The 14,940-nt window shown below is 35.8% G+C and overlaps 1 protein-coding gene across 2 annotated transcripts in view; it reads left to right on the top strand.

Annotated features, from left to right (window-relative positions):
• Positions 1 to 14,940, top strand: part of NDFIP2 (Nedd4 family interacting protein 2) — a 118,774-nt gene that overhangs the window by 92,332 nt on the left and 11,502 nt on the right. For both annotated transcript variants that reach the window (XM_036753702.1, XM_036753703.1), the window contains 2 exons: positions 11,709 to 11,833; positions 14,770 to 14,836. In XM_036753702.1, the coding sequence (XP_036609597.1) occupies positions 11,709 to 11,833; positions 14,770 to 14,836 (192 nt within the window). The remainder of the gene's footprint in view (positions 1 to 11,708; positions 11,834 to 14,769; positions 14,837 to 14,940) is intronic.

The following is a 14,940-nucleotide window of genomic DNA, read 5'->3' on the forward strand; positions in this document are numbered from 1 at the left end:
GGTTCTTTTATCTGCTTTACTAAGGAAACCAACATTAAGGGGTTAACAATCTTACTTTAATCCAACATGCAAATATCATTTACTTAGCTCAGGAAGAAAAGCCAACAACCTGAACTTCAGAGCAAATACAAACAAATTACAAACATACACAGTATAAACAGACTAAATCACAATTCGTAGTTACCAGGAAAGCATCAACATCTGGGTTTACAAGCCAGGAGCTCTTAAAACAGCTGCCCAGAGTCCCACGCCACTCTTCCAGTGACTGAGAGCCCCCAAGGGAAAATGCCAACCTTTGGGTTTATATATCCTGTTCGGGGTCAAATGCCGTCACAACATTCGACTCAAACCCACGTGACCTAAAAGTGTCACAAACAACTCAAACCCACAAGGCCTAAAAGCCTCTGGCATCAAAAACACATGACTCAAAACCCATGCAAACCAGGCTTTCCATTGAGGCAGGGAGGTCATCAAAGACTCCTTATCCAATCAAAGAAATAAAGGCTAGACTTTTCAAGGGCACTTGATTAAATAAATGCTAAAAGAGAAAACAGTAAAAGAAAGTCCCACCTTGATTACTGATACACCTCCCAGCTCTCAGAGATCTCCTCGCAGCTCTCAGAGGTCCCTTCTCAGCTCTTAAAAGTTTCTTCTCAGCTCAATGCTCAGAACTCATTCTTCTTCTTTGTCTCTTCTCTTCATTCTCTTCTAACAGTAGCTCACTCTCTCAGTGTCTGCTTTCTCTCAACACCAACTCTCTTTATATACAGCTCTAGTTGGCATCTGATTGGCTCAAACTTACTCCACATGTTTGATTGGCTAGAACTCACTACACATGTCTGATTGGCTAGAGCCCACATACAAGTCTCTGATTGGCTAGAACTCAATCCAGCAAAAAATCCTGCTTTACTTGTGTTATATGGGGTCAGGTAAACTATTGAAAGGTCAGAAAAACTATTGAGCAACATATTGTTACTAAATTCTTTCCATGAGTTTGCTGTGTAATTTTGTGTGATTCAGAATAGAGTATTGTGTTACATTGGTTCTTTCTGGTTATCTGGATCATTTTTTCTTTGACTTGGAAGCTCTAGAGTTTGGCAGTAAAATTTCTGGGTGTGTTAATTTTTTGTCTTTATTTTGCTTTTTGGTGCATTTCCTTACTGTTTTTGAGATGATTTTAGAGGAAGCTGAGTTCAGCTTGAAACATTCCCTTCACCATCTTTACTACCCTGTGATAGAATTTAGAAAGAGCTCCTTCAAAAACAATTGTGAACACACTGGGTAAATGTCAACTCCTAGGGAAACTTACTTATCCAGAATGCCCAGTCATCCTGGATTATTGAAATGTTACTGTTAATTGACATATGTATATGTGTAAGTTATTATGACAACCTAGAATAGGAGTAGGCTGGAATTAAAGTGAAGATATGAAGAATTTATACAATATTTCTGAATACCGAGCCGTATAGGTTCCGTGTCACAAGTTGCCTACTAGACATTTCAAGCTGAATGACACATAAGCATCTCAAACTCAACATGTCAAATATACGACTCTTCCAAACTTCTTTATTTCTGTCATGGACAACACTAGCCTTCCAGTCACCCAGCTTTACAATGCTGTCATTCATCCTTGATGTCTCACTTTTATTGTATAGATTGGTTGCCAAATTTTGTTGTTTCTGCCTCTGTGACATCTCTCTGGTATATCCCCTTCTTTTCATTCATATAACCACCACCCTAATTTAGTCCATCTCTTGTCTTGTATGTGATGAATAGATAGAATAATTCTTAAAGAAAAACTGGTGAAAATTATTAATGCAAATCATGTCATGTTTATTTTTCATTGAGGGAATGGTTTTCTCTTAATTTATGCTTCCTACCTGTTAGTTGTGTTATCAACATTTCTTAAAGAAGACCATGAAGCTAGAGGGGTGTGTGTGTGTGTGTGTGTGTGTGTGTGTGTTTAAATAACTTTAGTATCTTGGGCACAAAAAAAAACCTTATTAGACTACGGCTGAGAAGCTTAATTTGTAGAATTGAACTTTAAAATATTTGTGTTTCTAGATGGAAAATGGGGAAAAACTCTTATTTTATATTTTGTTCTTTAGCTTAAAAAAGAAATAAGTTGCTTTTATCTGTTGGAGCCTGGAGTTCAAACTTCTATATCTACTCTTTGCCAAATTGACACTTATTTTATTTGAGAAGTATTTTTTTTTCTTCTACACTTGGCGTATACATGATTCTATTCTAGTCAGTTAGCTTTGTGTGGTAAAGCCATCATATGAACAGATGACCATTTGTGTGTCCTTGTTTAACTTTGTTAAGTTAATTTTAGATTTAGACTTGATCAACAGAGCAATTGTGAATGGAATTTTCCAGATTTTACAGCACTGAAGCTCTTTGCTAATCACTTTTCAGTATTCGAGGGAATACACAGAAATTTATTTGCTTTCACAAAATACCTTGAACAAAAAAATAAGGATTTCATTTTTATTTGGTGTCAAAAATTTACTATTCCTGCCTGTAAGTAGAATTTATGGTTAAATTATAAATCCCAAGGTACCATAGTGAGAACTATTTGAACATTGAGTTACTCTTTGTATCTTTTTATCATTTTCCCTTTCAAGGTCCTAGAGCATGTTCTTGTATATCTCTGTAACATGTAATTCCTTATTGCTACTTTGTTCTGCCCTGCCCCAATATCTACAATCTTTAGTCAGTCAGTCAACTAGCATTTATTAAGTGCCTAATATGCCAGGTACTATGCTAAGTGCTAATGATACAAAGAAAGTTTAAAAAACCCCCTAAGTTCTTGATCCTAACAAGCTCATAAGATAAAAAAGAATTTGTCTACTTACCTATTTGTCATGCTAAATTTAGAGTCGTCTCAGAGGGAACACACTAAGCTTAAGGACTCTGGGAAAAGTTTCCTGTAAAAGATTCTATTTTAGCTGAGACTTGAAGGAAGCCAAGGAAGCTAGGGGGCAGACATGAGGAGGGAGAGAATTCTAGGCGTGGAGGACAACCAGTGAAAATGCTTGGAGTGGGGAGATGGAGGGTCATGTTTGGGAAACAGCAAGGAGGCCTGTGTCCCTGGACTGCAGAATATGTGGAGTGGAGTAAGGTATAAGAAGACTGGAAAGGTAGGAAGGGTTATGAAGAGCTTTATAAGTCTAGGGATTTTATATTAGATCCTTGTCCAGCCACTGGAGTTTATTGAATAGGGGGTTAGTACTTTACTATAGCCTATGTCACATTGACTTCAAGGATAGAATCTTTGTCTTGTCTTATCTCTCTTCCTATTTTCATAGTGCGTGGTAAAAATAAAATAAATTGAATAATAGTTCAAGTCTGGAGTTTGCCACCCTGTTATCAGTAATCCCTGAAGCGGCTACATAAGTTAATTGTTGTGCCCCTCCAGGGAGAACCTATGGACTCCGTCTGCACAGGAAGCTTGCTTCAGACTTGTAGGTCAGGGGTTCCATCAACAGAAACTACAGTGGTACAGCTACCATTGCCATAGGGACCAGGGATACTTCTTTCTACTGCTACCATTGTGGAGATTATCTGATAAGTGCTTCACAGAGTGACCTTCAATGGTAATTACACATTATTCTTTCATGTCTCAATTGGGACTTGGAATTCAACTTCTTAATGAAACAACATTTTAAATTCTGCTTAGACTATAGTTTCTTCATGGGATACTCCCCAGTTCTAATTTTCCTAGTTTTGATGAATAATTTCATGTTTGCTCTATAACAGTGGTTCTTAACCTTTTTTGTGTCATAGGCCCCTTGGGTATCTGGTGAAACCTATGGACCCCTTTCAGAATAATGTTTTTAAATAATTGAAGAAAATGCTAAATTTCAGTTAGAAGTTAGTGAAAATAAATTTTTTTTTCTATCCAAGTTCATAGGTCTCCTGAAATAATAATGATGATGATGATGATAATACTACTAATAATATTTATATAGCACCTAGTACATACATACATTTGCATATTAATGCTGTATAGCTGTATAAGTGTTAAATAGCTAACATTATGTATCACCTGCTATATGCTAGGAGCTGTGCCAAGTGCTTTACGTGCATTAACTCATTTGCTCCTTATAACAACCCTGGGAGGTAAGACCTGTTATCATCTTTATTTTATAGTTGAAGAAATTGAGGCAAACTAAGTAACTTGCCCAGGGTCACACAACTAAGTGTCTGAGGATAGATTTAAATTCAGGTCTGCAAAAAGGAGTGCAAAACTAACCAACATGTATAGACAAAGTCTGATGCTGTATGTGTTGTTCTACACCCACCAATATTTGTCTTCTTTGGATCCAAGTTTAGTCATTATAACTCTACAGCAGTCAGTTTTTTAAAAAATTCTGTTTACATCATTATAGACATTGTCTTTCTTTTCCCCCAGTTCTACACACTTCACTTAAGTTTATGAGTCTTTCCATCCTTCTCTGTATTCATCATATTCATTGTTTCTTATAGCATAGTAATATTATACTACATTTATGTACCATGATTTGTTTCAGTCATTCCCTAATGCATGGATATTGACTTGTTTCTAGATCTTTGCCACCAGAAAAAGAGCTGCTATAAATACTTTGGTGTATGTTGGGCCTTTCTTTTGTCATTGACCTCCTTGAGAATATATGCTTAGCAGTGGAACCTCTGACCCTAAGGGTCTAATGTTTTAGTTGATATTTTGCATAATTCCAAATCGCTTTCAATCATCAGCAGCACATTAGCATGACCATCTTCACACAGTTGCCTGCTCCCATCTTTCAGCATTTTGGACATTTTTTGGTATGTGAGGTTAAACTTCAGGGTTGTTATGATTTGTATTTCTTTTATTAGTGATTTGGATCATTCTCTCACATACTTGCTTACAGTAGGCTATAGGCATCTTGTGATTGGTAGGAACTTGACAGTGAGTCATTGTGTGCAGGTTGAAAAAAGAGAAGGGAATAAGTATTATTTTAGCACTTGCTATGTGCCAAGCACTGAGCTATGTACTTTACAAGTTTTATCTCATTCAGTCATCATGACAATCCTTGGAAATAGGTTCTGTTATTATCCCCAGTTTGTAGTTGAGTCAAATGAGGCAAACAGAAGTTAGGTGACCTGCCCATGATCACTCAGCTAGTAAGTGAACTCAGATCTTCCTGACTGCAGGCCCACTGTGCCACCAGCTGCTTCAACTAGCTTCAGAAGGGAGAAAGAAGTCCATGGCTTTCTTCAGTGGGAGTCAGGGTTGCTGGTCTCTCTCTTCCTGCTGCCAGTTAATGCATTGGGGCATGGGAGGGGAAGATATAAGATGGAGCCTAAATCTAATTTCTGCTAGACTGCTCAATAGTTTACCCAGCAATTCTTATCAAATAGGGAGTTGTTTCCTAGGTAATTTCTGTTTAGGGGTTTATTGAACTGAGTTATTGAGTTCAGCTGTTTCCTATTCTTTGTGTAGGCTGTCCACTGATCTGTTTTGTTTTGTTTTTTTTAGGATAGGGATAAAAGATGAGCTATAATTTTATTGTTACATGTAGGGAACTCTATGGGCAAGGAAATACCCTGTACCAATCCAATTTATAGTTTTACAGAGTTGTCTAGAGCCTTGAAAGGTTAAGTGACTTATCCTGAGTCACAGGTCTAGTAAGTGTCAGAAATGAAACTTGAACCCTGGTCTTCTTGAATTCAAGGCTAGCTCTTTAAACATGACCTCCTACTGCTTTTTAGCCAGTACCACATAATTTTGATGATTATTGCTTTACAATAGAATTTGAGTTCTAGAAGTGCTATACTTCATACATATCTTCTTTTAATATTTTTGGGTTTCAGTGCCCTTCATAACCTGGCCTCCTCCCACCCTTCCAGTCTTCTTACACTTTACTCCACAACAGATACTCTTTGATTCCGTGATACTAACCTCCTAGCCGTTCCACAAACAAGACACTTTATCTCTCTGCTCCGACCACACTCTGACTATTCCCCATGTCAGGAATGGTCTCCCTTTTCCAATCCAACTTCTGATCTCTCTAATTTCCTTTAAGTCCCAATTAAAATCCCACCTTCTCCAGGAAGCCTTTCCCAACTCCTCTTAATTCCAGTGCCTTCCCTCTGTTAATTATTTCCTATTTATAATGTATTTAGGTTGCTTTGTATATATTTGCATGTCATCTCCTGCATTAGATTGAGGGTAGGGACTGTCTTTTGCCTCTTTTTGTATCTCCAGTGCTTAGTACAGTGTTCCATACATAGTGTACTTAATAAATGTTTCTTGATTGATTGCTTTCCCTTTGATATTCTACATCTTTTGTTCCTCCAAATAAATTTTATTATTTTTTGTATTCTGTAAAGCATTGCTTTGTTAATTGGTGGCATAATATTAAATCTGGTTTTTTATTATATAAATTTATTTATTTTCAGTTTTCAGTATTCACTTCCCCAAGATTCTGAATTCCAAATTTTCTCCCCATCTCTGCTCTCCCCCAACCCCAGGACAGCTTGCATTTTGATTATCCCTTCCTCCAATCTGCCCTCCCTTCCATTATTCCCCACCCTCTTCTCTTATCCCCTTCCCTTCTATTTTCCTGTAGTGCCAGATAGATTTCTATACCCCATTGCCTGTATATCTTATTTTCCAGTTGCATGTAAAAACAATTTTTAACATTCATTCTTAAAGCCTTGACTTGAACACTCTCTCCCTTCCTCCCTCCCCACCTAGCCTCGTTGAGAAAGCGAGCAATTCAATATAGGTTATACATGTGTAGTCATGCAAAACACTTGGATAACAGTCATGTTGTGAAAGACTAACAATATTACCCTCTATCCTGTCCCACCCTCCATTTATTCTATTCTCTCCTTTGGCCTGGCCCTCTGCAAAAGTGTTTGCTTCTGATTGCCACTTCTCCCAATCTGCCATCCCTTCTATTATCTCCCTTCTCTTGTCCCCTTCCCCCCTGCTTTCCTGTAGGGTAAGACAGATTTCCATACCCAATTGAGTGTTCATGTTATTGCCTCCTTAAGCCAAATCCAATGAGAATAAGGCTCACTTATTCCCTCTTACCTCCCCCCTCTTCCTCTCCATTGTAAAAGCTCTTTCTTGCCTCTTTTGTGTGAGATGATTTACTACATTCTACCTCTCCCTTTCTCTAGTGATTTTATTTTATTTTTTATGTATCATCACTTCATATTCAGCTCACTCTGTGCCCTCTGTGTACATATATACACATATGTACACACACATATACATATAAATACACATATATACACACACGCACACACATGTATATCTATCTATATCTATCTATCTATCTATCTATCTATCTATCTATCTATCTATCTATCTATCTATCTATCTTCCCTCTAACTACCCTAGTACTGAGAAAGGTCTCTTGAGTTACAAATATCATCCTTCCATGTAGGAATGTAAACAGTTCAACTTTAATAAGTCCCTTATGGCTTCTCTTTGCTATTTACCTTTTCATGTTTCTCTTCATTCTTGTATTTGAAAGTCAGATTTTCTGTTCAGCTCTGGTTTTTTCAACAAGAATGCCTGGAAGTCCTCTATTTTGTTGAAATTCCATTTTTTCCCCTGAAATATTATACTCAGTTTTGTTGGATAGATGATTCTTGGTTTTAATCCTAGCTCCTTTGACCTTTGGAATATCATATTCCAAGCCCTCCGATCCCTTAGAAGCTGCTAGATATTGTGTTATCCTGATTATGTTTTCACAATACTTGAATTGTTTCTTTCTGGCCCCTTATAATATTTTCTCCTTGACCTGAGAACTCTGGAACTTGGCTACAATATTCCTAGGAGTTTTCCTTTTGGGATCTTTTTCAAGAGGTGATCAGTGGAGTCTTTCCATTTCTATTTTACCCTCTGGTTCTAAAATATCAGGGCAGTTTTCCTTGATAATTTCTTGAAAGATGATATCTAGACTTTTTTTTGATCATGATTTTCAGGCAGTCTGATAATTTTAAAATTATCTCTCCTGGATCTATTTTCCAGGTCAGTTGTTTTTCCAATGAGATATTTCATTTTGTCTTTTATTTTTTCATTCTTTTGGTTTTGTTTTGTAATTTCTTGATTTCTCATAAAGTTATTAGCTTCCATTTGCTCCATTCTAATTTTTAAGGAATTCTTTTCTTCTTTGAGCTTTTGGACTTCCTTTTCCATTTGGCCAGTTCTGCTTTTTAAGGCATTCTTCTCCTCATTGACTTTTTGGACCTCTTTTGCCATTTGGATTAATCTATTTTTAAAGGTGTTATTTTCTTCAGCATTTTTTTGGGGGGGTCTCCTTTAGCAAGCTGTTGACCCATTTTTCATGATTTTCTTGCATCACTATCATTTCTCTTCCCAATTTTTCCTCCACTTCTCTTACTTGGTTTTCAAAAGCCTTTTTGAGCTCTTCCATGGCTTGAGATCATTTCAGTATTTTTCTTGGAGGCTTTGGATGTGGGAACCTTGACCTTGTTTCTTCCTCTGGCTGTATGCTTTAATCCTCCTTGTCACTAAGTGTGTAAGAAAACATCTTTTCACCAAGAAAATAACCTTCTGTAAGTCTTATTCTTTTTCCCCTGTTGGCTTGTTTTCCCAGCCAATTATTTGACTTTTGAGCTCCTTGTTAAGTGGAAGGTGTACTGCCCCAAGTTTCAGGGGTTTTGTGTAGCAGTTTCCAGAGGGATCTCCAGGGACCTGTAAATTCTCAGTTCCTCCAAAGTGGTATGATCAAAAGAGAGGTGTTTAGTGCTCTCCTGCCCTGTGCTGTGGTCCACGAGCAACCACAAGCCCTCTTTTCTGCCCTGGAACTGAGAGGAGGGTTCCCTCTCCACAGTTGCCACCTCACCCCAGGACTGCTACCCAGGACTGTGACCCAGATCAGCAGCTTGGTTCTCCCACTATCTGTAAGCAGAGAGCTCCTGAAGCAGCTGCCACTGCCCTGGGGCTAGGGCTGGGCCTGTGGCCTGACCATGCTCCTCTCTCACCCAGATGAGAAATCTTTCCCACTGACCTTTGAAGCTGTCTTTGGCGTTTGTGGGTTAAGAAGTCTGGAAACCACAACTGCCAGTGATTCAGTGCCCTGAGGCCTGCTCCAGTCCGGTCTGTGCCAATGCGGCCCAGGCTGGGCTGTGCTCTGCTCTGAGCCCCTTGCAATAGACCCTTCCTGTTGACCTTCCAGATTGTCTTAGGCTGGCAATCTGCTTTACTCGGTCATTTTGTGGTTTCTGCTGCTTTAGAATTTGTTTAGAGTCATTTTTTACAGGTATTGCGAGGGGTTTGAGGGGAGAGTTCCGTCAGATCCCTGCTTCTACTCCACCATTTTGGCTCTGCCCCTCTAAATATGTTCATTAACTTTGGTAGTATTGTCTTTTTTAAGCATAGGACTCATGTACTCTCTGTATCCCTTACAGTACCTAGGACAGTACTGGTTGAGGCAGAATAAGTACTTGATGATTGATAGATTGAAGTAAATTAGTGTAGCTTAAGCAAACACTTTTAAGTGTCTGCTATATACAAGACACTTGACAATATAAATGTGAATATGACATGGTTCTGTCAAAAAAGTACTGTCTCAGAGGAGAAACTAGATATAACTAATACAAATTACCTGCATAGGAGAAATTCAGAATTCTGTGAATTGAGAAGGGAAGAGAGTTCAGAAATAAGGAATATTTAACAATTGATATTAACCTTGCTAAATGGAGTATTTGTGATCATCAGGAAGTTATTTAACTGTTTATAGTTGTGTTCCATAAGATGTTTTTATGTGTTGAATGGTGGTTACAGAATTTCTCTTATTTTGATGGAAAATAGTTTCTTGACTCTCGGAAGCATTGTATTGTTTTTTTAAAGTATGCAGATGGTGATAATACATAAAATTTCACGGAGTTTCTACAGAATGAGAAAAAATTATCACACACTAGATAAAAACATTTGGTCACACATTTGGTCAACATTTCCCAGGCTAGTTCCACAAAATGACAATGGGGGAGTGCTGTGGGGAAAAAAAAATAAAGTTAGTGATATTATCTGACTCTTCCAGTATAAAGAGTACCTGAAATCAAAGGCTTTAGCATATTAATGTATAAAGTTAAGCACATATCAAAAATATTGGTTAAGTGAATAATTTTTCAGTTTGAAAGTAGCGCTAAGTTATTCTAGCTTTAACGTTCTTACTCTCCTTTATCTTGGGGTTATCCCATGGCAATATATTTTGAACCCAAAAGCTGTTCTTTGATGAAAATACTTTGGTAAATATACCAATTTGTTAACTTATGAATATTAAAGTTAACCTTTAACTGAGTATATAGGACAACACTAGGATTACCTCCATTTCGGATCCTCTGCTTGCAAGGCTGAGTACCAAAAAGTTCATTTTATCTTTTGTGTGATTTTGTTCCAAGATTTCAGTCCTACACAGTAATTATTTCTAGCACATGAAGAGTTAACCTGTATCATGCATGAGGTAAACCAAGAAAAGGGATTTAGGTTGAAACTAAATCTTTAAAGCCAACTCATATTTCAGGGAAAAACCACAATCGAGTCTAGGTCAGCTTTATTGGAGGGTTGTACTTAGAAGAGAAATGGAAAGGAATGTGTGTAGAGATGAGGTGGTGGCCCCCCACCCTCAATTCCCCAACAGTATGGATAGACATTTCTCAAGGCTTTTGAATTCATTCTAAGTGTAATCCCTATTTTAATGTTTTATTTATGTTTCAAAATACTTGGGATTTGGCAAAATTCTGTTTTTGAAACTATTGGGTGGTCAAAATAGAAGAAAATTCTGCTCTCCCTCACATGTTTCATTCATTCCTGGTTCTTTTCTTTTTCTTTCATTTCTTTTTTTCCTTTCTTTCACCTCCCTATATTCTTTCCAGCACCCTTTAAAGTATGATCTTCCCACGTTTAATAGATAAATTTTGTTTAAATAGTTTTGATTACATTAATTTAGGCCTTACCAGTTCAGAATTCCTGGTAGTTTTACCAGAGCTGGGCCTTAGTTTTACCTTTGTGTTATTCATGAAGAAATAGTTTATTAAGTAATTAAATAGTGTAAGTGAAATGTTATGTTATGTGTAACTTAAGAGAACAGTCTTTGCTCCATTGATAAGTAGATGGTTGATATGGTAATTACAAAAGATTCTCACAACTAGGAAATAAGATATACAGGCAATTTGGCATAGAAATCTATCTTGCCCTACAAGAAAGTAAGAGAAAAGGGAATGGGGGGGGGGGAAGAGGGCTGACTGAGGAACAGGGCAATCAAAATATATGCCATCTTGGAGTGAGGGGGAGGGTAGAAATGGGGAGAAAATTTGTAATTCAAACTCTTGTGAAAATCAATGCTGAAAACTAAAATATTAAATAAATAATAAGAAAAAAAAATTACAAAAGATTCTCATCCATACAGCAAAGCAAATTTGGAATGTCCTCTCCTTGGCAACACTGTTTTCTATTTCAATAATACTATTATCTATTTTTAAAAAGTAAAATGATGGGTTTAAGATATATGTTTATATGATGTTATGAATTCTTGAATTGAAATCTCTTTCTGGATTTTTCTTTTTCTTGGTGTGGTTTCCCTAGAAAACTTTTCATGAATGTTCATGAATATAAATTAAAATTATTTTATTAATGTTAAATGTTCTGATAAACGTGTTAATTTGGTTTGCCTTAAGAGGGATGTTTCTCTTTCCTGTAGTGGCATTTATTTTCAACTGGATTGGATTTTGTTTATCCTTCTGTATAACTAATACCATTGCTGGAAGGTATGGTGCCATCTGTGGATTTGGTCTTTCATTGATCAAATGGATCCTTATTGTTCGGGTAAGTTTCTTTATGGAAAATATGTTTAATAAAAATGGGGAAATGATTCAGTGTTTGGTCATTTTATCAATATATGAAGTACTTGTTTTGACATTATCCTCGATCTTTATAAGTTCTTATCATAGGATCACTAACATGTAGGTAGTTTTGTGAAATAAAAGCATAGAATTTTAGGTTTAGGAAGGTGATCCATTATTACATACAAAGTACTACTTCATCCCATTATTTTTTTTTTAATTTGAATTTTTTCCTCCCTTCTTAATTTTTGATATTTTTCGTTTCCAGGTGGCTTGATGTAGTGAAAATAGTACTGGACTTGTGGTCAGACCTGGATTTGAGTCTTGTCTCATCCTTGGGTCAAGTTAATTAAGCTTACTCTTTGAACCTTAGTTTTTCCTTGTCTACAAAATGGTGATCAGATATTTGTGTTAGTCACTTCTTAGGGATGTTTGTTGTGAGGAGAAAATGATAGACTGTATTGTGAAATGTATTGTAAAAATTTTGTAAATCATGAAGTTATATACAAGTGACAACAACTATTCTCCCCATATAGTTGAGATGAAAGTATTTTGTTAACTATAAAGTCATGTAAATGTGATTTGCTATTTAAGCTTTCTTTGAACTAAAAGCTCCAAAGATTGAAAATAAAAAAAAAAACTACTTTGGAAGTTTCATAAAACTGAACATTTTACTTTGCAGGGAATTGAGCTTTCATAAAATATTATGTAAATTAATTCAAATTTTTTAACTAAATGATGTAACTTAAGACTTGAACTTTTTTAGGAAATCAAAAATCAAGTCTCATCATTTGGTTCAAGAAAGCCAGTAAGGAAGATTAAAAAAAATCTTTTGCTCTACAAAGTAATTACTAGTCTTTCTCACACCTCCTAATTTCTTAGTGATGATATGTTTTTGCCAGTTAGTAGCACTAATCTTAAAACATAGAGTAAATTTCTGTGACCTTTGTTAACATTTTTCTGAGGTCTAAATTTTCTTAACCATGGCTGTGTTAATGACCATGACTAGTCAGTTTCATATATAAGAAACAGATTGTTGTGAAGATAATGTATTTAAATTTAAAAAAATCTTTTAATCCCCTAATAAGCTCATTAACCTTGTTGTTGCATAGTGTTGCCTATCTGTATTCTACATTTTTTTTTGAGATTAAAAGGTAACTGCTTTTCTTTCTTAAAGGAGAGGGCAGCATTTTTTTGGGTGGATTCTGACTCTGTTTTTAATCTCTCTTTTTGTGGCATCCCACACTAGTTAACATTTAATAATCTAAATGTGCTACATTTTTCTTTTCTTTTTCTATTTTGGTATTTTCTTTTCCTTTAACTTTATTTAGCTTCAGAAACATGTTTGATGTTATGAGTTGTCTAAATAGAATTGCCTGGGATCTGTTGTTTTTAAAATTTTTTCTCTCCCTTAACATAAACAGTATACCTATCCACAAGCATACTTATAATGAGAAACTTGGTTAAAAAACAGTTTCTTTTATTTTGGAAAGAAAGCACAGGAAAATATGAAATTTCTAACTTTTTCTTAGCATGCTTCAAAAATCTGTTACTTCTTAGAAATTTAGATCAAGATCAGCTTTCCTTGAAATTACTTACCTAGAAAGTTGGAACTAAAATGGCTAATTTATCAATTGGGTAACTCCTTAATATTTTAGAGATTTTTAACAGTGTAATCACAAATTATGTTCCCGTTTTAATGGGTATTCCTTCCCAGTGGTGATGTCTTTTGTAGTTCATTACCATAGTCAGTATTTCTAAAATTGTATTTTTAAGACTTTATGAAAATAGCACTAAACAATTGGAAATAATTGCTTGTAAAGTTGGAGACAGATTCTTCTAATTAATTTCAGATTGAAGTGGAGAACTTACTTCTATTCTGGATATAAGACTTTTTAATTGAATATAATTTATTTTGGAGTCCAGTGGAAATATATTGAATATAAAAAATACTTCTAGAGTAACTTGTCATTAATCACATCTTAAAGCGATAGTACCAAAAAAAGAATAAAGTGTTAGAAAGAGGAATTCAAAGTAAGTATCTGAAATAAGATCTGCAGACATTTGATTAGATTAGATTTTTTTTTTAAACCAGTGAAGCATGTAGTCTGGAGTCTGGTCAAGGAAAAGATACCTGTCTCCAATAGCATCACACCCTGCCCTCCAGCTGCCTGTTCATATTCCCACATCACAGAGAATATAAAACTGTCTACCATGGTCACTAACAGGAACAGTTGAAATGCCACTTCAAGGTTCATTTAGCTGCGCTCTGCTCACTGCTGGGAACTGAATGCTGGAGCATCTAGTTTGAAAATGAAAAGACTTTAATGAGTTGGGGGTCTTTATGTGACTAGTATTCTTGGCAGCGATTAACAGTAGGGGGTGTACAGAAGGTCAAAAGCTCTTCTTTTGAGGGGTCACCAGAACATCCCCATCTGATAAGATTAAACTAATGTGGCTTTTGGTGTTAATATCTAAAGCAGCGGGTTGCTGTAGTGTTTGGAATAGTAGTTGTGGCTTTGAGAGAACTGACATTGACTCTTTAATGGATAAAATGTTCAGTTCAGATAGAACATTTTCTTACTTTCTTGTAAACGAGTCTAAATTGCTTTTATTTTTCCAAACACTAAAAAATTAGGTTTCCATTAAATAAAAGATAATTTTGAAGTTCCTATAGCTTGTATGTGTGTGTGTCACACACATACATATATGTGTGTGTATATGCGTGTGTGGTGTGTATGTGTATAAAATTTAACAAGTGATTTTTTTCTATTCTTTATTTTCCCTTTTTTGTTTTATGTATTAAATAAAGATTATTTGGGTGGGTAGAAAGGCCTTCCCCCACAATGTTTTCCTCTTTGAGGTTATCTTATTTTGATATTTAAGTATGACATAGTTCTATTCATGTTCTTTTCATAGTTTTCTGATTTTTTCACTGGATACGTCAATGGACAATACTGGCTTTGGTGGATATTTCTTGTCCTTGGTAAGTTTATTCCTAAGTCATTTTAATAACATTCCAGTATGATTTTTGTGTAATTTTTTAAAGCATATTAACTCATTAGAATATTGTATTGATATTACCCTTAG

Source organism: Trichosurus vulpecula, chromosome 4, assembly GCF_011100635.1.
Source record: "Trichosurus vulpecula isolate mTriVul1 chromosome 4, mTriVul1.pri, whole genome shotgun sequence".
Taxonomy (NCBI): Eukaryota; Metazoa; Chordata; class Mammalia; order Diprotodontia; family Phalangeridae; genus Trichosurus; species Trichosurus vulpecula.